The sequence below is a fragment of the Brassica rapa genome, chromosome A10 (genome assembly GCF_000309985.2).
Source record: "Brassica rapa cultivar Chiifu-401-42 chromosome A10, CAAS_Brap_v3.01, whole genome shotgun sequence".
Classification (NCBI taxonomy): Eukaryota; Viridiplantae; Streptophyta; class Magnoliopsida; order Brassicales; family Brassicaceae; genus Brassica; species Brassica rapa.
This window is the reverse complement of record NC_024804.2, coordinates 9,363,281-9,384,979: the sequence shown is the minus strand read 5'-3', so window position 1 is coordinate 9,384,979 and position 21,699 is coordinate 9,363,281. Positions and strand designations below refer to the sequence as shown.

The 21,699-nt window shown below is 33.3% G+C and overlaps 4 protein-coding genes and 1 pseudogene across 5 annotated transcripts; 3 read left to right on the top strand and 2 right to left on the bottom strand.

The window, feature by feature from the left end:
• The first annotated feature begins 161 nt into the window (after positions 1–161).
• Positions 162–1,567, top strand: LOC103844784. The gene is made up of 4 exons (XM_009121595.3): positions 162–688; positions 999–1,071; positions 1,184–1,239; positions 1,319–1,567. The coding sequence occupies exons 1-4, from the start codon at positions 381–383 to the stop codon at positions 1,422–1,424; spliced, it is 543 nt and encodes a 180-aa protein (XP_009119843.2). The 5' UTR covers positions 162–380; the 3' UTR covers positions 1,425–1,567.
• A 226-nt stretch (positions 1,568–1,793) lies between these two features.
• LOC117129143 lies at positions 1,794–8,690 on the bottom strand (annotated as a pseudogene).
• Positions 8,691–11,101: 2,411 nt separating this feature from the next.
• On the top strand, positions 11,102–12,269 carry LOC103844783 (protein RKD4). Its single transcript, XM_009121594.2, has 3 exons — positions 11,102–11,209; positions 11,307–11,754; positions 11,874–12,269. The coding sequence occupies exons 1-3, from the start codon at positions 11,124–11,126 to the stop codon at positions 12,036–12,038; spliced, it is 699 nt and encodes a 232-aa protein (XP_009119842.1). The 5' UTR covers positions 11,102–11,123; the 3' UTR covers positions 12,039–12,269.
• A 2,287-nt stretch (positions 12,270–14,556) lies between these two features.
• Positions 14,557–15,979, bottom strand: LOC103844781 (uncharacterized protein At4g00950). Its single transcript, XM_009121593.3, has 2 exons — positions 15,087–15,979; positions 14,557–14,835 (listed from the first exon to the last, which is right to left on the bottom strand). The coding sequence occupies exons 1-2, from the start codon at positions 15,735–15,737 to the stop codon at positions 14,773–14,775; spliced, it is 714 nt and encodes a 237-aa protein (XP_009119841.1). The 5' UTR covers positions 15,738–15,979; the 3' UTR covers positions 14,557–14,772.
• A 294-nt stretch (positions 15,980–16,273) lies between these two features.
• On the top strand, positions 16,274–19,707 carry LOC108870165 (enolase-like). Of its 2 annotated transcripts, XR_001956633.2 has the most exons (5): positions 16,821–17,184; positions 17,291–17,347; positions 17,742–17,858; positions 17,937–18,010; positions 18,097–19,707. XR_001956633.2 is itself a non-coding variant. In XM_033282692.1 (4 exons), the coding sequence occupies exons 1-4, from the start codon at positions 17,255–17,257 to the stop codon at positions 18,173–18,175; spliced, it is 363 nt and encodes a 120-aa protein (XP_033138583.1). In that variant the 5' UTR covers positions 16,274–17,254; the 3' UTR covers positions 18,176–19,707. The 2 variants fall into 2 exon arrangements, 1 of the variants encoding a protein (XP_033138583.1); XM_033282692.1 differs by having other exon boundaries at positions 16,274–17,347.
• The last annotated feature ends 1,992 nt before the right edge of the window (positions 19,708–21,699 follow it).

Below are 21,699 nucleotides of genomic sequence, written 5' to 3'. Positions count from 1 at the left end.
AACCACTAGCTAGAAAACAATTTAATGGTAAAAAATTCTAGGTTTCATGAAAATGTATGAAGCTAAGCTTCTAGTAATAAAACCTTTTTTTTGTTTTGTTATGAGATTACGAACAAAGACAAGATGCAAGAGCTAGTTATGAAATATGTACAGAAGAAACAAAACAAAGAGGTGAGAAGAGAACATGCCTGCCTGGTGGTACTGGTTTTGTCTGAAACCAAAGCTGGAAAGCATTATCTCTCGTGATCGTGAACGATGATGCCTAGCTGAACTGTATTAATCTTCATAACAATAGAAAGAGCTTTGAGAGAGATGGAGAGAGAACGAAGAGATAGCAAAAATGAGTAAGACCGTAGACGAGATTCTGGTAATATTCCTTCATGCAAAAATATTCCCATGGCATATACTCTTCACGACACCATTGTTTACGGGTAAAGGGTATTTCGGCCAAGTTATATCGCAGAGAGAAGGTTTGGGCCGAAAGCCCATTAAACCTTTTTGTAGCCCACTCGAACGAACCCTCAGCTTCTCTGTTATTTTTTTGCGAAACAAAGCTTTCGATTTTTTTCTTGGCTAAAACCTCTATTGGCGACGAAAGGAAGAAAGCTGCAAAAAAAAAAAAAAAAAAACGAATGGCTGCGACTGTCCCTGCAAGTGCTCCTTCTAACCAAGCTTGGGATTTTAGCTGGTAACTTCTCTTACTTAATCATCTTCTCTGATTTGGGCTCTTAGCTTTCTGGGTTGCTCTGTATCTGATGTTAGAACATACACTGATTCGATTATTGAAATCTTTGGTTTGCCACAATTGAAAGGAGTTTCTTTGATCTAAACTTCAAAGTTCCCATCTTCCTTCTTAGAGATTGGTTTAGGATTGCATCATAATCTCTACGTTTACATTATAATGACACGAACAAATTTGAAGTTTTATTCAATAAGAGATTGACTGAAGTTAGGGATTGTATGTGACAGAGTTTGTTTTCCCCTCCCCAAATTTGCAGTAAATTGGATGTGAATTTTGAATCAGAAGAACATGCTTTGATTGTATACACAACGTTAGACGTTGATAAAGAGGTTTGACATTTTTCTACCAATATAAGAAGTTTGATTTCCCTACACACACACGTTATATGTTTTTTTTCTCATTTCACTCGATTGTTTTTGTGTTGCAACCAATATTTTGCAGTTGCAGCCTGATAAAGTGAGAAGAGTTATGTCGGTATCAGACAACAAGCTTTCTGTGTGAGTTTCTCAGAGTCCTTTCATCATCATACTTCTTTACTAGTTTTTAATTATTTTTCTTCACCGGATAACTGTACAGGCACTTTGAGGCATTAGAGGCGAGGTTCCTCCGAGCATCGTTCTCTGCGTTTGTGGACGTTCTTACCCTCGCCACAAGAACCATTCAAGAATTTGGGCAAAAGTAAAACACTAGTGTGAAAAACAAGAAGTTTGATCCTTCTTATTTCCCTGCTGCAATTCAGTTATTGAAGCGTTAATCAAACATTGTACTATTATGGTGGTGACTAATTAATCTGAGAAGTGAGAAAAAGATTTTTTTTTGGGCAAATCTCCAAAATAGCACTTTTTTAAGTTTATGTCACAAAAATAGCCCTCAAAAACTAAAATGACCAAAATAGCATTTTTTATGGGCAAATCTCCAAAATAGCACCTTTCTAAGTTTATATCACAAAAATAGCACTCAAAAACTAAAATGACCAAAATAGCATTTTATCTTTTGAAAAATTTAAATTTTTTTATTTTTCAAAATTTGAAATCTTATCCCCAAAACCTCACTTCTCAACTCTAAACCCTAAAACCTAAACTCTAAACCCTAAATTCTAAACCCTAAACCCCACCCCTTAAGTGCTATTTTTGTGACTTTTGGCCTTGAGTGCTAGTTTAGGAACAAAAACTTGATTTAGTGCTATTTTGGTCTTTTTCTCATTTTTTATTTTGAAAATTTTAAGTTTTTTTAATTTTTTAAATTAGAAATCATTTCCCCAAAACCCCACTCCTTAACTCTAAACAAAAAGGTCTAGGATTAGTTAATCTAAGGGGTAAAAATAAATAATTTATAAAACATTTAAGTGCTATTTTGATCATTTTTATTCTTAAGTGCTATATTTATGATAAAAACTTTTTTAGTGCTATCCTAGTCATTTTTCTTTTTCTTTTTTACTTTTTATTGTATACGGCCAATACAATTAATCAAGTAATCATATAAGAGAAATTGAAAAACTAATTATATCTTGAGGATCATCTAATATTTGTTTTGATAATACATCAGCTGCTCATTTTTTTTCTCGGTTGACCGAACTTAAAGAACACTCCGATAATAAAGACATCCAATACTGTATATCATGGAGCACATTTCCAAGTTGAACATGTTGAAGTACCACACGATTGACTATGCGATGGAGTTGAAGACTATCTCCTCCAGACTTATTGCATTGCAAATAGAAAATCCAAAGCTTCTCCTTGTAATGCAGATAGTACATTATGAATCCTAACCATACCAGCACACATAAACAATCCATTCTCATTTCTAACAATCAATCTAACACCAGCAATACCAATTTCTTTTCTGAAACTACAATCGAAATTATACTTAAAGCATTCCAGGGAAGGAGTTTCCCAAGTAGAAGGCTTTATGGCATTTCCCAATTTTGATCTAGTACTGACATAAAATGAGATCCACTTATTATTGGTTTCAACTGCTATAAAGATATCCTCCATTAGATGAATATTTCTTATAGCAAACAGAATTTCATTCCTAGATTTCCAAATATACTGTAACACCAAAAAAAATAGCTTAGCGATCCTAGTTGAAATGTATGTACTATTCATAAGAGAAAAATAGAGCTGATATATTTTCTTCTAGGTCCTGAGATTGAAAATTCAAGAATGGTAAACATGAACATCTCCAAGTGGTTTGCGCATGAGGGCAAATAAAGAGAACATGATTAATAGTCTCCTCTTCCACACAACATCTCTGACAAGTAGGACCCGTATTGATTCCTCTTAAGCAAAGTTGCACATATGTAGGCATGGCACCATAAATAGCTTTCTATAGGAAATGTTGAATCTTAGGAAGGATTTCTACTTCCAAATCTGTGCTTTTAGTACTAAAGATCCATCTGGAGCTATAATTTTTCTTCTACAAAGTCATGAGTAACTGTCCAATAGCCTGATTTAACAGTATATTCCAAATTTGTAGTGTAAGGCCAAATATACTGATCACATTTATTATGTTTTGATAACCTGATAGCTTTTATCAGCTCAACCTCTTCAAATAGCAGGAACACATTCAACTTATCATCTTTCCAAGTTGCAGTAGCACTATCAACGGACTCTGACACCTTCATGTTTTGATAAATACAAGGGGACACCAAACTCTTAAGAGGAGTAACGGAATCCAACAATCCTCCCAAACTCGTATATTACACTCATCCCCTACTTGCATAAGTAAACCCATCTTTAAAATATTTTTACACTTTTGAATGGATTTCCATCCAGACGAAGAACTAGTTGAACTTGTCGACGAGTTATAGTATCTTCCTTTATACACTCTTGCAAACGATGAATCAGGATTCTACATAATCTTCCAGGCCTGCTTAGCTAGAATAGCCACATTAAACGCTCTCAAATCACGAAAATCCATATCTTTTTTTTAAATAGACACATTTTATATCATGATATCCAAGATATTTTCCTTTTGCCTTCATTCTGACCCCACCAGAATCCAAATAAGAGAGAGAGTTGACTTCATCACACACTGTTTTTTAGAGTAGAAAACAACTCATGGGATAAACCAGATTTGCTTGAAGAACAAATTTTATCAATATCTCCTGGCCAGCTGGAGATAAATATTGATTATACCATAGTTATATTTGATTCTTTACACTCTGAACAACTCCCCGAAAATCAGAAACTTTACTACGACTGAACTGTTCTGGTAAACCCATATCTTCCACCTCCTCCAATTGTATATATCTTCAAAATTTGATGGACCTGAGAACGAACATCTTGTTGAATCTGTTTACCAAATATGATCGATGACTTATCATAGTTCACCTTCTGTCCTGATATCTTTTCATATTGATCAAATATTGACGCCAAACAATTGACATCCTCCAACGTTGCATGACATGAGAATAATGAATCATCAGCAAAAAAAAAAGATGTGAAACTCTTGGACACCTTCTTGCCAATCTCATACCTTGCATCTGATTAGCAATCTGAGCCAGATCAAGCATTTGACTAAGCACTTCCACACAGAAGAAATAGATATGGAGACATAGAATCACCCTGGCGCAGACCTCGTGAAGGCTTAATTTTTCCATATGGTAGACCGTCAAAACTGAATTAGAAACAGACTGAACACATTCCATTGTTAACGCCACCCATCAAGAATCAAATCCTAGCTGAGTCATTGTAGCTTCCAAAAAAATAATTCTACATGATCATAAGCCTTGCTTATATCAGTTTTGACTGCTACATATTGGTACGAGCAATCAATTTTAGAATACAAAGCTGACACTAATTCATGGGGCACCAAAATGTTATCAGATATTTGAAGAACGAAAGAAGCTTGAGATTTTGAAATAATACCAGCTAAACATTGCTGAAGACGTTGGCACATAATCTTTGAGATCAACTTGTATGCCACTGAACATAGACTAATAGGACGGTAATTGCTCATATATGACGCCCCGAAAATTTTGGAATCAAACAAATATGAGTACGATTGATACTTTCTTCCATAATTCATGTTGCAAAAATCTTCTAACCATCCAACAGACATCAGATGCAATAGTATCCCAACACTGATGATAAACGGAGGCTGTAAACCCATCTGGACCCGGTGCTCGTTCAGATCCAATCATAAAATTGTATTCTTTATCTCATCATCAGCCACTTCTTTCAGTATATTCATCTTAGGAGTAACTTTTTATTGAATATGCGGAAGAACATCATTACCTTGCATCATATTTGAAGTACAAAACATAGTAACAAAATAATCTTCAGCTATTTGAGATTTCGCTTCATCTTTAGTATGCATAATCCCATTGATATCATGCATTCTTTTGATATTATTCCTACTTCTTCTGGCTTTAGTAACCCCATGATAGAACCGAGAGTTACGATCTCCCAGATTGAACCACTTATTATGACTCTTCAATCTCCAGAACTTCTCCTCATCACAATAAGCTTTATTCAAATCTCTACGGTACTCATTAACCACTTCTATAGATACAACACTGTCTCTTAAGGCTTCATCAATCTATCTCTAATTTCTTGAATCTGAACTGAAGATTTGGCGCGATTCATTCGTTTCCATCTAACCATTTCACCACGGCAATAATCAAGTTTTTTTATTCCAGTCTTCCATAATCTGAGTCTGATTCTAGGCCGATGAAATAGTATCAACAAAATCTCTTTTCTCAACCAAATGTTTATCATACCGAAACCATCCCTTACGTGCTCTCTGCATATAATCAATAGTAATGATCATAAGTCTGTGATCCGATTCATCCATCTCTAAAAACTCAGTCTCAGTAACTAGAAATTGTCTTCGCCATTCTAAATTGACCATAACCCGATCTACACAACACTACACAATCTCTCTTCTCCTTCTTCCTACCCATATGAATGGGTTACCTTTAAAAGGAACATCTTTAATATCACATGCTTTTAATTTTATGATTGGATCTGAACGGGTTACACTACACAACCTCTTCTCCTTCTTCCTACCGATATGGATGGGTTACCCAATATTATTGAAGTTTATACAACTACGAACTTGCCTTATATGACCACATTTCTTCTCCGAAGGATCAACTATTATATTACACTCACCACAAATCATCCAAGGTCCTGATCTGTTGACGGCTATATGTTTGAGCCTTTCCCACAGCTGATTCCTAAACTTAGGAAGAGATGATCATATAGATAGAGATGTCAAATGGGCAGGTTGGGCGGGTTTGGGTGTGTCCGAATGGGTTTTATTTTTTTGATGGACATTTTTGGTCGAAGCCCAAATAGAACCATGTCCAAATGAGACCATAACCAAATAAGACCATGATTTGTTGGACTATCCATGGACGGCCCATACGTCCACTTAATGTAAACAACATAATTTCAGTTTTAAAGATTTAAAGATTATTAAATTTTTGTCGTAAAAAAAAAATTATTAAATTTTCAATTTTAAAGATGTCATATACTTAAACTTTATGTTTTAAACTTCATGTTTAAAAGTTATAAAAAACACAAGATAAGTTTAAAAGATTCGTAATTTCGTCTGACTTGCGGAAACAGAAACAGTCGCCAGACTCGCCACCAGCTTCGTTATGAACACAAATCACCGATCCATTTAACACATAACCCATAACACAATATTAGTAGATGATACGAATTAGTAGCTAATAGTGAAAACCCATAACACAAATCACGAAAAATCAAATCTTAAGAGATGATGAAATCAGAAGTTGGTGAAGAATCGAAAGAGAATCGAAGAAGAACGAAGACGAGGAAGAAGAATCGAACACGAAGAGGAAGAATCGAAGACGAGGACTCGAAGAGGAAAAATCGAAGACGAGGATTCGAAGAGGAAGAATCAAACACGAAGAAAAATCGCAAGAGTGAGACGGGAAAAAAAAAAAGGTGATTTGTGTTTTCCCTCAATTTTTCAAACCCTAGACATTTAAGTTTATTGGGCCGTCCATTGTCCAAGTGGTTAAGCCCAGTGTTGTCCATTGATATAATTGGGTTCACCCATCTGGACAAATTTTAATTATGGTTTAATCTGGGTCTGTCCATTTTGGACCATATCGATTTGGACACGGGCCACCCATTTATAGTCCGCCCATTTGACATCTCTACATATAGATATGAGAACTAATACTTCAAGGATTTATATTGAACAGTCAAATCAACAAGTATGAAATTACTGGAAATACATGAAACATAAATAGAAGATTTCCAAAATACAGCTAAACCACCACTAAAACCATATGGAAGAACTAAAACCATCTGCTTAAACCCCAAATAGACACCAATATCGCGAACATAATCATTTTTCTGCCTGCTTTCAATGAGGAACAACAAGTCAGGGAAATATAGCCTTTGCATTTCTTTAAGACGTCGAACTGTGAGGTGTTGGTCCTAAGCCCCGACAGTTCCAAACCTTGACTCTCATTGAACGGGTGGTGGAATCGGGTCCACCGCGCCTTTGTCTATTGGGTTAGTAGCTCCTGAAATAAGCTCTTCCTCTCCATAATCCTCACTGATCTTCTGAAGAGCATAAAACTCTGACGATATGATCTCTTTTCCAACTTGATATTTATCCACCACCATATTTTATGGTCTTGACCACTTCAGAGCAGAGGAGTTACCAGGATACACAATCTGAGACACATCAAGTTCTTCAACCAGGGATAGAAAAAGATTATTAATGCCTATGAAGGAAACATACTGGCCAAAAATTGAACCAGCACCACGATGTTCCTCTATTTCCAGGATAATATGATCGTCATCATCATCCTTATCCTCTTCAACTTGACCTTCCATATCCAAAGGAGAAACTTGAGAGGAAGATCCAGCCATGATATTCTCAATGAAATTATACTTCCGCAGCGTTCGCTCTGTTCCCATTCTTCTATCAAATTTCGTATGTACTTCAGCCATCGGAGCGAGACGCCAGAACTGTTCTTTCGAGGAGAAATCACCAAGCACCCGAGGAGTAAAAGGAGCATCAGAAGCCTTACCACGACTGACTCTTGATGATATTTTTCAGAGGATCCTACACGCTTTCTCTTTAAATATTTCTCACTTTGTTCCTGAAAATTATCATCACTAGGAGCCTCACCCAAATAGCCTTCAGTATTAGCATCACCAGCATTTTCATGAGGATCCGAACCAACATCATCATCACCATCTGCATCATCACCATCATCATCATTGTCATCATCTGATGCCGCCGGAAGCTGATCATCATCAAATCCTAAGGGACAATCATGTCGCTCATGTGATAGGTGACCACACGCTTGAAAAAAACTTCGAAGCCTCTTATACTTGAAGGAGAGTAGGGTATTGACATCTGCAGAGAACTGGAAATTGCGCTGAAATCGAAGAGGATTATCACCATTCCATAGTAACTGGACCCGCACAAAATCAACTCTTGTATAGTTTTCATCAAAATCCACATAAAATTCCGGAGCCAAAATTTCTCCTACATACTCAATCATCGGATGAGTAAGGAATTGAAGAGTAATACCACGAATTTAAACACATAACGGAATAATCTTGAGTTCTTCACTATCAATATTTGGATACCAACGATGAACAAAGACCATCCATTCCGCAAAGGACCAAGGGGAACGACGAAGGACAGAAAGCATCGCCTCCTCAGATTGGAATATAAATTGGATATGATTTGCTGCAATGATACAACCGACAACTGAATCCACGCCCCAAACACGAGGAAATTGATTGATCATAGCACGATGATTCTGTTTTCTTGGGTTAATGGGAACAACCACCAACGAGAATCGATTGATAGTCGCTACTTGAACGCCCACAGAAGGAGTAAGAGCCACCGGTTCATCTTCAATGCCAAGACTGATATTTTGCATTTTTTACTTATATTTTCTGCCATTGGTAAGAATATGTGATATGATCCAGCCAAAATGATTGAAATCCTTAAATAGAAGGAAGGCCAAGGTGGTTTCATTTGAATAATTTCGTAGTTGAGAGTGAACCACATACTGAAACCACCAAAGAAAATGCTTAGTGGAGAAAAACCGACGCATCATGCCCTAGAAACAGGAAAACCGGCTGGACAACCGCTCGTAGAGAGAGAAAAGAAACTGTCGCAGAAAATAGTCCAAATTGTCGCCATTTCGCTATAAATATTATTTTTCTTTTCTATTAAGTTTAAATCAGTCCGAAGTCAATGAGAAAAAAATTATCACATTTAATGTTTTTTTTTTCATTTCACAAGGGGTGTTCTTTTATTTTTTTCTTTTACAAAATAAATTATACAATAATTAGTAATGTTATTAGTTATTAGTACTTTACAATTACTACATGCTGTTTATGTTTTTAAATCTTTTTTTTTGTCGAAATGTATTTAAATCTGTTAAATTATCATTTTTATTAGTATATGTTTTTTTACTTGTGGTTGTATTTATTTTGCATAAATATTTATTGGTAGTATTTTTAGCCAATTTTAACTAAATAGTTTTATGATGTTTCTTAGAAAAAAATATTTTTGTTAATTTTGTCGACGCGCATCCACCTGGTATAAAATACATTCAACCGCAGTTTGAATTTTCAAATCGCCCTACAATTAAACATGGCGGCGTCTGCGGGTAATGATTATGTTTACCAACTCTATATGTATATGGCAGCGGTGGACCTAAAGATATCAATACAGGCCGTGGTCTACGGGTTGAGCCAATAAAGATGCGCAAAGGAGTAGTTTTGGACATATAAATTCATAAACTGGCGGGTCTGACCCATGAGGTTTGTGGGTGGGCAGTTCAAACCCGGCCATGAGTTAGTGGGTTGACCGCAAAACATAGAGTTTCTTCATATCGCTGTTGAGATTAAAATCTTACGATTCCATGAAGATGTGGCTGTTCAATTTCACTATGGTTTTCTATTTGAATCTTGATCTGAATCTGTCTATGGTTCCGTCGTTATTATTCACTACATTTTTTTTGTAACCTCTCATCAGCGGTACCGGCCCAAAGTTTTGTTGGACTGGAAGCACAACCAAATTTTTTTTTTGCCAATATAAATGAAAATAGTAAATGTACAACCTGGATAGTGAACACATAACCTCTTATTTGTAAGAAGATTAGCGTTTTTCCGCTGGATTAAGTGAAAATTGAGTTCTAAATTGGCCGAAAATATTTGTAAGCTTCCAACTGTCGGATGCCCATGTTCCTTTGCTTTCTTCCATGGTCGGCAATGTCATCAGTTTTTATCTACGAATTTTTTGCATTATAGTAACTGTAGATTGTAATACTTGTCACTCCCTTAAAATTAAAAGATTAACATGTCAAGAACCAAAAAAACGTTTCATAGAAAATCAAATGGTTAGTATTTTCAATTCCCAACTTACAGACTTTAATCCTTGGTGGTTAGTATTTTCATTTCTTTAATGTTTCGAAACTTTCTTATAGTCATCTTCATTTACCTTATAGTATGGAGGTTTTAATTTTCATTAAGGGTATAAATGAAATTTCTTACTTCGTTCAGTATTAATTTATTTTTCTACCATATTTATAACTCTTATTTTCTTAGATTTTCTTTTGGTAAAAAATGGTAAAATAAAAAAGTGTTTTCACTTATTTGCTGAAAAACTTTTGCATTTGTTAAATAGTTCCTCTCAATGCATATCGAATCCGAGCAGCAGAAGGTTACTAGCATTCCCTTTACCACTGGGTCATCTCTATATTATTTATATTATTTTCTTAGATGTTTATATATTTATTTATTCATTAATTTCTCAAAAATTTGTCAAATTTATACTATATGACAATATTAAATGTATTTTCAATTATGTTTTGAAAATGTTTATAAACTTTTATTGAATGCAAACTAAACCAACTAACTCTGTTTAAATTCAGTTAAAGTTTTATCAAAACTGAGTTAATCTAACCGAACTAAATCGGAACCTAACCCAAAGTTGAAAGGTAATGCACACTATAACCATAACATATAATCACAGGCATCATCTAATACGAAAAAAGAAAGTTCGTTCATTAATTATCGATTACGAATTTTCGGAAATTTAGATGTTATCTACTTCATGCATTGACTTTGACTGGAGGAATAAAAAGAAAATAAGTTACATCATTAGCATCACTAAAGAATTGACTAACCAACAATTCAGTCCCCATGATCAGACAATTAATTCAAGTCACACGGTAATCCCTTTCAATTAATGATTGCACCCTTTGGAACTCGCAACTCCCATTACATTGCACACAATTCCCTGTGGACATTAACTTTTGTTTCTTTACAGAGACTATATATGCCTTCGTCAACACTGTCTCCTTTGTGTACTTTCTTCTAATCTAGTCTGCTCTGTTTCTACTAGTTACTATCTTGAAATGGATCCTAACTCTCTTCAACCACTCGATTCTATGAAAATCGAAAACCAATATGAACCAGATTCGTTGTTCGACATGCTAGAAAGGTAAGTTGGAAACCCTGGACTTGTTTCTTGCTATACAAGTAACCTCGTTTCTGAGTTTTTTTTTTAAATTGGCTTTGATCATTTTTTTCATCTGAAGGTTGCCTCCGCTAGAGTCTCTGCTAGATACCGAGTATCTAAGACCAGATCCAGGGTTGCATTTTGAGTATCAGTACAATAGCTTTGAAGATTTCTTCGAGAACATTGAAGTGAATAACACAATATCATCTGATATTCTCATGTTAACTCAAGAACCTTACTTCTCAAGTGACTCCTCTTCACCATTGGTTGTCCAAAACAACCACTGTCCAAGTACCAACGAGAGACGTGAAAAGAAAGCCCCAAAGAAGAGGAACACTAGGGCAAAGAGACAGGACAAGTTGGAGTTGTCCGAGATCAGAAAGTACTTTGATAGACCAATAATGAAAGCGGCAAAAGAACTTAACGTTGGTCTTACGGTATTGAAGAAGCGTTGCAGAGAACTTGAAATTTACCGGTGGCCTCACCGGAAGCTCAAGAGTCTCAACTCTCTCATTAGTAATCTCAAGGTAATAACGTTTGCTTATATGATTTCAATTGCATTTAAGGTTTTAATGCCTTCTTAATATTGAGATTTAATAGTTTTGATATTAAATAAGAACAATATCTAATACGTTTTTGGTGATAGGGTGTTGGCATGGATGAAGAAGTGAAGAATTTGGAGGAACATAGGGTTCTTATAGAGCAAGAACCTGATGCTGAGCTTACTGATGGGACAAAGAAGCTGAGGCAAGCTTGTTTCAAAGCCAAGTACAAGAGAAAGAAATCACTTGCCAATGATGGTTACTATTGAGCCTGTTTTAGAGTTTAATTTCTCCACAATTCTAATTCATGTTTTCATTTTATTTAGACTGGTGTTTTTTTCTTTTAGTGACCCAGTTGGTCAAATCTAGGAAATCTAGGGTTTTTTTGGGTCAGAAGAATATCTAGGGATCGGATCATTCTTTTGGTAATTAGAGCCATTTACATGATGAACTAAAACGCGTTTATCAATTATTTTGTTGAATGAAATTAAGTTCGGTGAGTTGAATAAATTACAATTTTTTTTTGAAACACTTTTTTTTTGAAACACTAAATAATAAATTACAATCAAATTTACAACGAATAAAAGTCCATTATAGACAAAGATATCTAAATAAATTTTACCGAGAAAAAGATATAGAAATAAACTTCTTTATAAATATATATCAATATATAAAATAAAACTTCATTACACCTTTTTCAGAGGTGATATGCTGGTCTTTCACCGTTGGGTGAAAATTTTACTCTTTTATAAGAAACTAGGTCCTTGTCCGCGCTACGCGCGGATAGTATTTTGAATTTTTTTCATATTTTTGTACTATTATGTCAATTGTTTAGTTTCATAAAATGTCATATTTTTACTGTAAATTTGGAATTAAAAATCTAATTTTTCCTTACTGTAAAGTAAGTTAATTTTTTTGAATCTTACTACAACACATTATACACGAAGAGAATATAGTTGGTCTTTATATTCTTATTTGGTGTAATATTGAAAATTTTGATGGTTAGTTTAAATAGTTTTTTTAAATTATATATTTTAGGATTGATTTTCGTGACTATATTCTATAATTGTCTTAAAAAATTGTTTGTCCCATATAGACATCCACATAAATATGGACTTCTGATAAATTTGTTCATTGGAATATTTAGTTTCACTTTCAATTTTATTCTCTTTTTTGGCACCCTCATGCTAGCTTGTGGGGCTAGCCAACTTGGTGCAAAAGGGTTTACAAAAGCTGATCGAGATGCGCGTGATCGGACACTTTTTGCTAGGCTATTCATACGGAATTTTAAAGATCTAGAAATATAAGCAATAGAAAGTTTAAAAAATTCTTTGGATACAGCCTGTATTTCGTCGAGCTCTGAGTCCAATGCAGGCTAATCTTCCTCCTTTTGAATGAGTATAACCAGTTGTTCACAGTTGATTGAAAGACCATCTCTCTGTGTCCAAACTTCAGTATCACTTGCATTGCCCATAGTAAACCTTCAGCTTCCGCTTGCAGTGGTGATTTGGTGCGTGTATATCGGCCCTTGCTCCAAACAGCATTGAAAAATCACCATCCATTAACACAAAGCTAAGTCCAAATATGTCTCTTTCATTTATCCAGGATGTCTAGCAGGAGCGTTTCTTTACGGAGGAACAGGTGTGTCCGTTACCTCAACTCCCATATCAATCTCCATAATCTCGTCTATACGTTGATCTATCCTCCAACACTCTGCTTCAATTTTATTCGATAATGAGAAAGACATAATTCCTACGACACTATTAATGATTTTTTTTTTGTAACACCGATACGGCAAATTTATGTTTTATTTAACAAAACTCTTATTTTAATTTTGTATTAAAGAATCAATCATATTTTATATTATCCATAATTTTAGTAAATTTGCTTATTTGTCATGTTTTTATTAGGTTTTAGCTAAATTATTGATTTATTATTTATTTTTAGCTAAGTCACTAATTTATTAATTTAAAAAATACCCTTAATTAATATTATATATATATATTAAAAAATGAATTTTATTTTAATAATATTAAATTTCTATTTTATATTAAAATTTAGTTGTTTTTCTTATTTGTCATATTTTATTAGGTTTTAGACTTTCAGATAGGTTATTGATTTATTATTAATTTCTAACTTATTCGCTAATGTGTTAATTAAAACAATACCCTTAATAAATTTTATATATAATTAAAAAAAAATTTATTTTAATCATATAAAATTTATATGTTATATTAATATTAAATATTTGATTCTAAAATAATATAAAAAATTATAAAAAAATTTAAAAATAAGATAATTCTTATATATATTTTGTTGTTATCTGAAAACAATAATTTTATTATAAAAGTTAAAAAGATACAAAAAAAATTAATTAAATATTATTCAAGAAAAAAACATTTATATAAACATATTTTCTAAACTATTTCTAAGATATAAGTGTTTTAAAAAATTTAACACGGGATGTTTAGAACACGGGATTATACTTATGAGAGAGTGGCTCGGGAGTGGGCTAGGAGATGGGTCTAATGGGCTGCGAATTGTTGAATTTTTTTTTTAATTGCAAGCCTACTTCGTGATGACCTGGCATATTGGTTGGTCATGAATATTTGTGCATATGTGGATAGGCTTAGGAAGCAATGATTTAGCTCCTTTTATATAGTAGGATGGTTGAATAATATATAGCATTTTAAAGCAAGAATGTAGCTCTGTTATAATTTTATTGGTCAAGAGTTCTTTTTTGGCATTATCCCTACAATTTATTTATCTTTTAATTCAAAATTTTGATAATTCGATCATTTCACATTTTTTTCTTACTGCAAAAAAATACATATTCCCCTAATGTTCATTGTGAATTATAATATAAGTTGTTTCATTAGCAGATTGTACATATTATTAAAGTAGTATATATAAACAAGAGATAACTAATTAATTAGTAGATCAGCTATAAAATTAGAAGAAATTTAAGAGAAATTCGATTTAAATAGTAGAATAATTAATCCTTTACAGATTCTCTTGCTTACGCCTCCATGGAATCGCTTGCTTAAACCCTTCGTAAACCCTTTCCTACATTTTTAAATATCGAATAATTGGGTTACTCAATTACTTCCTCCTCATACCAAAAACAAATCTTCTATAATTATTTATACGATTTTGACAATGAAAGATATTTTTGTTGGCGCAAGAATATAAATTATAATTAAAACTAATCTTTATAGCTCAGCTTAAAACAAAACTGAAAAAGGTTATTAATTTTGTGAAAAGTATGTAACTTTTGAATATTTATTATTTATTCAGCTGAAAAAAGCAAAACTTACCCAGAACTCTGACTTTGTTGCATGAGAGAGGTTAAAAAGGTTTCCTTTCCTTTTTAGTCTAAAAAGTTTCACTTTGGTGCCGCCGTCGCCGGAGAAGTCACTTCCTGCTCCGGTCCAATCCCTCCGGCAATCACAGCCGCCGTGTCTAAAACGTGGAAAGTCAAATATACCCTCAGAGACATCTTTACATTTCCCGAAACTTCCCCATCTACTCGACCCAAACAATCTCTTCTCCTTCGCCGGCGCCGGTGCCGGAACACCTCTCAGCTTCCTGACTACATACGCCGATCTCGGAAGCGACAGCGAACGACGACGCAAATCGTACGGACCGTCGAGAACAGTTGTCGGAGAAGGCTCGTTTGCCGCAAACGATTTACAAGACTCCCCGGGCAAAAGCAGTCTCGGAGGAAGGTCCAAGCTTCTCACGACTCCTCTTTTTTCTCCGGTATGTTTCGACCTCGGCGGTTTTCTAACTGAAGAACGAGCCTTTGGCTTTCCCGGAGCTTCTTCCCAAAGAAAAGGAACAGATCCGCCGATGTTAACGGGCGGTGTAGCTAGTCCCGGAGTTTCATATGGCATGTTCATTGGATATGAAAACAGAGGAAGCTTAGGCGTGGAACAGAACCGATCTTGATCTTTGGTATAACCCATTGTTGTAATGAAACCCAATAATGTTTTTTGACGTTATGTGAAATAATGGGTTGGGATTATATAGGCGAAAGAGAAAACCTTTTTCGGAATGGATTCATTTGAACATGAAAAAGGAAAAGTTAAGGAGGATGTATAGTGGTAGAGAAGACATGAAGGAGAAGAAAAGAAAATATATAAATGAACTGAATATAGGAATAAATAAATGAAACGCTCCTCTCTTGTGCTTCTTGTTCACGAGGGATGGGATGATATTTTTTGTTTGGTTTATTATTGAAAACGACTTGTTAATTAAGTACCTTCACAATCACCAATATGATAATTTTGAAACTAAAGAGTATAATTGATGATTAGGTTACAAAAACGTTACACATTTTTTGGGCATTTCATCATAATCACTACACACATGCTTTGTGTTTAGGCAATGTAGTCTTTTGTAACTTGTAATAAGAGAAAAAACATAGAAGAGAATATTGTTGGGTGAGAATTAATAAAGGTAATCCTTGATGGACGTTGACGAGGACGTGTTGATGGACAAACGGTCAATTTGGTTTAGGGATTGAAAAAGTCAAAGGGAGCTCTTTGTTTGTTCAATCACTCTCTCTGTTTGTCGTTGCATCAGTTATGTTTGTGGTGACTTTTGTGAAGAAATGAGTGCTAAGATTAGGAGAATCATGCGAATCTCCTGCTCCTTCGCCTTCTCTTACTTTCATCTTCCATGCACATACATATATATTGATGTACATTTACTTTATAGTATTAGATATTTATAAACCGCAAGTTATATGTCTGTTGGAATCTATCAAATGATATCTCACTTCTTCAAGTATTTCATTAGGAATTTAGGTCAAATTCAAATAGTAGGCATTATTTTGGTGAACAAAAAATAGCCACTATTTCAAGAAATTAAACGGCAGTAACTTTTAAGCTACCGTAAACGACATTTAAGTTTTGAAATATTTTTTTTTGTTTACAAAACATACGATCTTGTATATTTTTTTATCACACTTGCATTATTAGTCTCAATAAGCACAATCAAGAACAAAATCTAATTATATAAAAAATTGTTTGAGTCCCTCCCGCAGTGTCCACGTGGAAACTCAATTGATATAGGGTTGACACGTGTCCCTGTCCAATGAAACTCATCGTATCATTTTCTCTGCAGTTTGTTGGGCCTTGAACGTCATCCGGTATTTATTTTTGTTGGGCTTTCATTAAGTTTGATGGGCGCGTTTCAGTTAGGGTTTACCCTGTTTTCTTCTTCGCCTCTCTTTTACACCCCCATGTCAATTAGCTCTTCGAAATCGATTTTCCATCTTCTTCCTCGGAGTAACGCAACGTTACGAGTTACCAGGTTATCATCTAAAACCCTCCATTACTCTCTCACACATTATCTACATTCAATGCGATTTCTGGATCTGTAAGACGGTGGAGATTCATATATAAAAAGGTAAGATTTCTTCATTCGATAATCATCCTCTCATTCTTAAAAGCTAACCGGTAAGACAATTCTGTGAAATATGGCTGACGTTTCGGTCTTCCTCTCCGATCTGCAGACTGGCCGCCCCTCCTCCACTGTTCAAGTCCATTTGCTAAGTTTCTGGGAGGCTCAGGTATGTTATCTACATCCGCCTTTTGTTCATAGACAACGTCTTTCACCGGTTAGTTCATTAGACATTTGCACCGTCCTGAATCCATAGTACAGAGTCAGATTTATGTTTTAGAAGTTTCAAACTCCCCGGACTTTGTGTTTCTAATAGTTAAGATTATTTAAGTATGAGTGGACTCAGATTGATTGGTGCTCTTATTAGATTGATCATGCATCATCATCTCATGCAATGTTAGATTGTTTTTTTTTTTGGAATTTATAATTGTTTATTAATGACTAAATTGCAAGAGGTTAACTAAGAATATAATGGATTCTGGAAAATGCATGCGTGAAAAAAAAATTGATTTTTAAAAATACATTCACGATGTGTCTCTAATATGTGTTGTTTCACGGTATAGGAAGGTGTCAAGGTTACAGATGTGGTTCCGAGTGGAGCTTCCATTGGTATCTACGAGAGTGAGACTCTTGAGCTTAGTGATGGGGGATCAAACTACCTTGGGAAGGATGTCTCTAAGGTGAGAAACTATATTTTTAGTGAAAGAATTGTTATCCAATTTTTGTCATATTTGTTTTTTTGTTGTTGATGTCAATAGGCTGTTGACAACTTCATGGTCTATGAACTGATGGAACCCAAAACAAGTGGGGTTAATGCAATCAAAATCAAAAGGTGATTCAAGGGAAATTCATGTGTCATGTAGTTACTCAATAATGAAAGAAGATTTTAACCATCTTGGTTCTTCTTCTTGTGTACAGCTTGGAGCCAATGATATCCTTGATGCGTGCAAACCTGGGGCCATTCTCAATGGCATTCGTCTCTACAAAAGGAAGGTAGAAGAGCAACAGGTAAACATATATTAGACGACGGGGGAGATAGGAAAACAATAATAAATATTAATGATTATATTTCTTACATTTTTCATGGTAGTATAGTTTTGTAAATTTTAACAAAAAGGAAAATAGTTCAGATTAAATCTTCAACTTTCTATCTTCTTACTTACTACGACAGTTAATGTATTCTGTGATGTGGTACAATAACATGTTTATACGTTTCTATCTTTTGACTCATGAAAGTTTGTAAAATATTTTGAACTCGAGACTACTTAGGAGCCAAAACCAATGCCTTTATAATTGCGACTCTTTCGAGAATGACAATCAAAAAGAAAAAAAAAGGATTATGCAACTATAAAGCATTAACACATGCTGGAAACAAATGACGCGATCATTGTGCAACGTCCCATGTATGAAGAGAGCAGAATACAACCTGATGCTAATCATGCTACCCATAAAATGTAACCTTGGAGATCTTGACAGCCCATGCACAGTTTGTTTTCGTTACAAAAAAATCACGAAGTTCCTTGAACTGAAGTAACTTCAGCATGCACTATCCATCACACACTCACTCAGACCACCTACCATTTTTAAGTTCTCTTTAATACTTTTCCTACTTTCCAGAACAATATTCGCAGTAATCGTTCCTCTGGTTTTAAGTTTAATACACTCGCAATTTCTATTATTTATAAAACTATCTTTTTATACATCCTCTTAGTTACTATCTACTCTCTACGTCTGTCTCCAATTTCCATAGAACACAGTGTAATCAAAATGGATTCCCCTAGCTTACGTGTTCGTGTTTGTATTTTGCTGTAATTGACTTGGTGCAGAACCTATACAGAAAAAAAGATGCGCATCCAACCTTTTTTCCAAATTCAGATTTTAGGTTTGTTAGTTTTTCATCGTATTAAGTTCAAGGCCCATTACACACGTAGGCCTTTTAACTGTCTTCATGTGTTCCCAAATATCACCATAATTATTATCGGTACTGCCATAAGATCAATGATAAGAAAAAAACTTAGTCTAATATTATATGATGTTAATAACAGATACAACCGAGTATCGTTTCACTTCACCAATTAATAAGAAAGTACTACAATCATATATAAGGTTTATACTAAAACATACAATATATGGAAAATGTATTTTAATGATTTGATATACGTACAACGAATATTTCTTCTAATATATTAATCTGTGTTACGTTAAAAAATGACGACCCTGTTCTATTTTTTTTAATATAAATCTTACTATTTGAATATATCATACACCATTTAATATTCCAAATTGATAGTAAGATATATTGGTTGACAAAAAAAAAGATAGTAAGATATATTAATTTATCTTTTTGTTTTTTAAATTAAAAATTCATCATATAATTATATTTGTGCAATTGTAAAGCTTATATTAATAATAATGCATAATGTATTTAATGATTTGGTAAAAATATACATAAGATTTTTTACAAACAATTAATTTGTATAGCAAAAACCAATCCCGTAAAATTATTAACCAAACCAATAACACCAAATAGGCCTATAACCCATAAAATCAACATGAATCCAATTATTCCTAAACTTGAGATTAAAACGTCAGTACTACTCAAACTGTTCATGTAGAACTATAAAATTTCTTTTCAAAAATAACTACACACAATTACAGCTTATGCTCTTTGTTACATACGAGACATGCCAATGCAATGTTATCATTTAAAAAAATATATTTTATGAAGTCATAACGCAGATTTTCTATTAATTACTTCTAAATTTTAAAGAAATATATATATACTAAAAAAATTATTAGATGCACCACATGAATTATTATATTATAATAACTTCCGATCCAACAATATAAAGAGTAAATTGATTGTTTATTTAAACATAAAACAATAATATATATAAATATATAGTTTTCACATTTTATTATATTCTAAAATACAAACTTTCTTTACAGATACATATCATTTAAAAAGTTGTTAGTATTTACCACAAAACATTATATTATATTATTTAATAACTATAATGTCATAGCAAGAAAAATTTCCTCTAAACAAAATTACAATTCTAATATATTAGTATAAATTTGGAAGAAGCTAATAACGTCAAAAATATACAGTGAATTTTATTAAAGTCAACCACGATATTACTCTCATAAATATATCAATACCGTAACTCAATCATATACACCAAAAACATTTCAATAGCAACACAAACATAATACAACCCTCCTAAACCATAACATCTACACGTTTCAATATAATGACAATATTAAACCCAACACATCAGATATCTAAGTACATAAATACATCAAAATACAATATAGAAACTACATTTTTTTCATAAAAACACCATAAACACAGAACCACTCTCCTAAGTCATAGTTGAAAAAGACAAAAAGTCCAAATATCATAGGGTAATTCTCTTAAATAGTCATTTTTAAATATTTGTCACAAAAATAACTTTTGAAAAAGAAAATGATTAAAATACCTCTTTTTATTTTGAAATTTTTAGTATTTATTTTTTATTTTTTAAAATTTGAAACCATATCCACAAACTTCACACCTTAACTATAAACCCTAAGTCTAGATTAGTTAACCCTAGGATAAAAATACATTTTTACTGTTTAATAAAACTTATTTTGATCATTTTATTTATTGATGGCTATTTTGGTGACAAAAACTTAAAAAAAAAAAGCTATTTTAAGAAATTTCTCAATATCTTATACATAAACAGTCATATATCTGAAACCCCAAAACAACCAAAAAAAATCACACAAATTATCATAACATAAATATAGACATTCCGCGCGTAGCGCGGGCCGACCCTAGTAGCTTATAAACTAGAGGTTGAACCAATACCACAACTTAAATGATCGATATGATCAATATCACAGTTGCATTTTAGTTCAAAAAAAAATATCACACTTGCATTTTTCACAAGAAAAAAAAGTAGAGACAATACAACAATTTAGACTTTACAAATGATTTTTTTTTTTTACAAATGAATTTACATTGTGTGTTTTACCATAAATGATATACATTATTTTGTATAAAATTATCTCATGTACTATGTGCTATGAGTTTTGCTTTTCAATATCTAAATTAAAAGACGGATATGTTTATTTTTCTTCTTTAAACCAAATAAAAATTGGTTGGTTTCTTTTCAATAGCTAATTGGTTTGCTTCTTAACAAAGATGACTCGATGAATGTCAAAACTCATTTGTGTGAATTAAATTTAAGGTCAAATCTTATAGTTTTCACGGAATTTGCGATGCTTACACATTATTATGATCAAGATTACAAGTCAAATATATACTACTACTATATAATTAATAGGTATAAGCATTATATATGTATATGAATATTCTGGAAGTGAAAATGACAGGAGTCTCATGTGTTAATTAGTGGAATATCTTTTTTTGCATTTCGAGTTTTATTTGGACACGGGATTATATTTTTAGATCAGGTGTATGTCAAAACTTTTTGTGAAAACAATAAAACAAAGTGGGTTGCGTATAATATAGCT

What these genes read in the sequence shown, in the direction of transcription:
- LOC103844784 (XM_009121595.3), top strand. Translation starts at nt 381, where the DNA reads ATGCAAAAATATTCCCATGGCATATACTCTTCACGACACCATTGTTTA. An exon ending in CAAGCTTGGGATTTTAGCTG is followed by an intron (nt 689 to 998) that starts GTAACTTCTCTT and finishes CCAAATTTGCAG; the next exon opens with TAAATTGGATGTGAATTTTG. An exon ending in TCAGACAACAAGCTTTCTGT is followed by an intron (nt 1,240 to 1,318) that starts GTGAGTTTCTCA and finishes ATAACTGTACAG; the next exon opens with GCACTTTGAGGCATTAGAGG.
- LOC103844783 (XM_009121594.2), top strand. Translation starts at nt 11,124, where the DNA reads ATGGATCCTAACTCTCTTCAACCACTCGATTCTATGAAAATCGAAAAC. An exon ending in TTGTTCGACATGCTAGAAAG is followed by an intron (nt 11,210 to 11,306) that starts GTAAGTTGGAAA and finishes TTTCATCTGAAG; the next exon opens with GTTGCCTCCGCTAGAGTCTC. An exon ending in CTCTCATTAGTAATCTCAAG is followed by an intron (nt 11,755 to 11,873) that starts GTAATAACGTTT and finishes TTTTGGTGATAG; the next exon opens with GGTGTTGGCATGGATGAAGA.
- LOC103844781 (XM_009121593.3), bottom strand. Translation starts at nt 15,737, where the DNA reads ATGGGTTATACCAAAGATCAAGATCGGTTCTGTTCCACGCCTAAGCTT. An exon ending in CAACAAAGTCAGAGTTCTGG is followed by an intron (nt 14,836 to 15,086) that starts GTAAGTTTTGCT and finishes TTAAAAATGTAG; the next exon opens with GAAAGGGTTTACGAAGGGTT.
- LOC108870165 (XM_033282692.1), top strand. Translation starts at nt 17,255, where the DNA reads ATGGCTGACGTTTCGGTCTTCCTCTCCGATCTGCAGACTGGCCGCCCC. An exon ending in TAAGTTTCTGGGAGGCTCAG is followed by an intron (nt 17,348 to 17,741) that starts GTATGTTATCTA and finishes TTCACGGTATAG; the next exon opens with GAAGGTGTCAAGGTTACAGA. An exon ending in AATGCAATCAAAATCAAAAG is followed by an intron (nt 18,011 to 18,096) that starts GTGATTCAAGGG and finishes TCTTGTGTACAG; the next exon opens with CTTGGAGCCAATGATATCCT.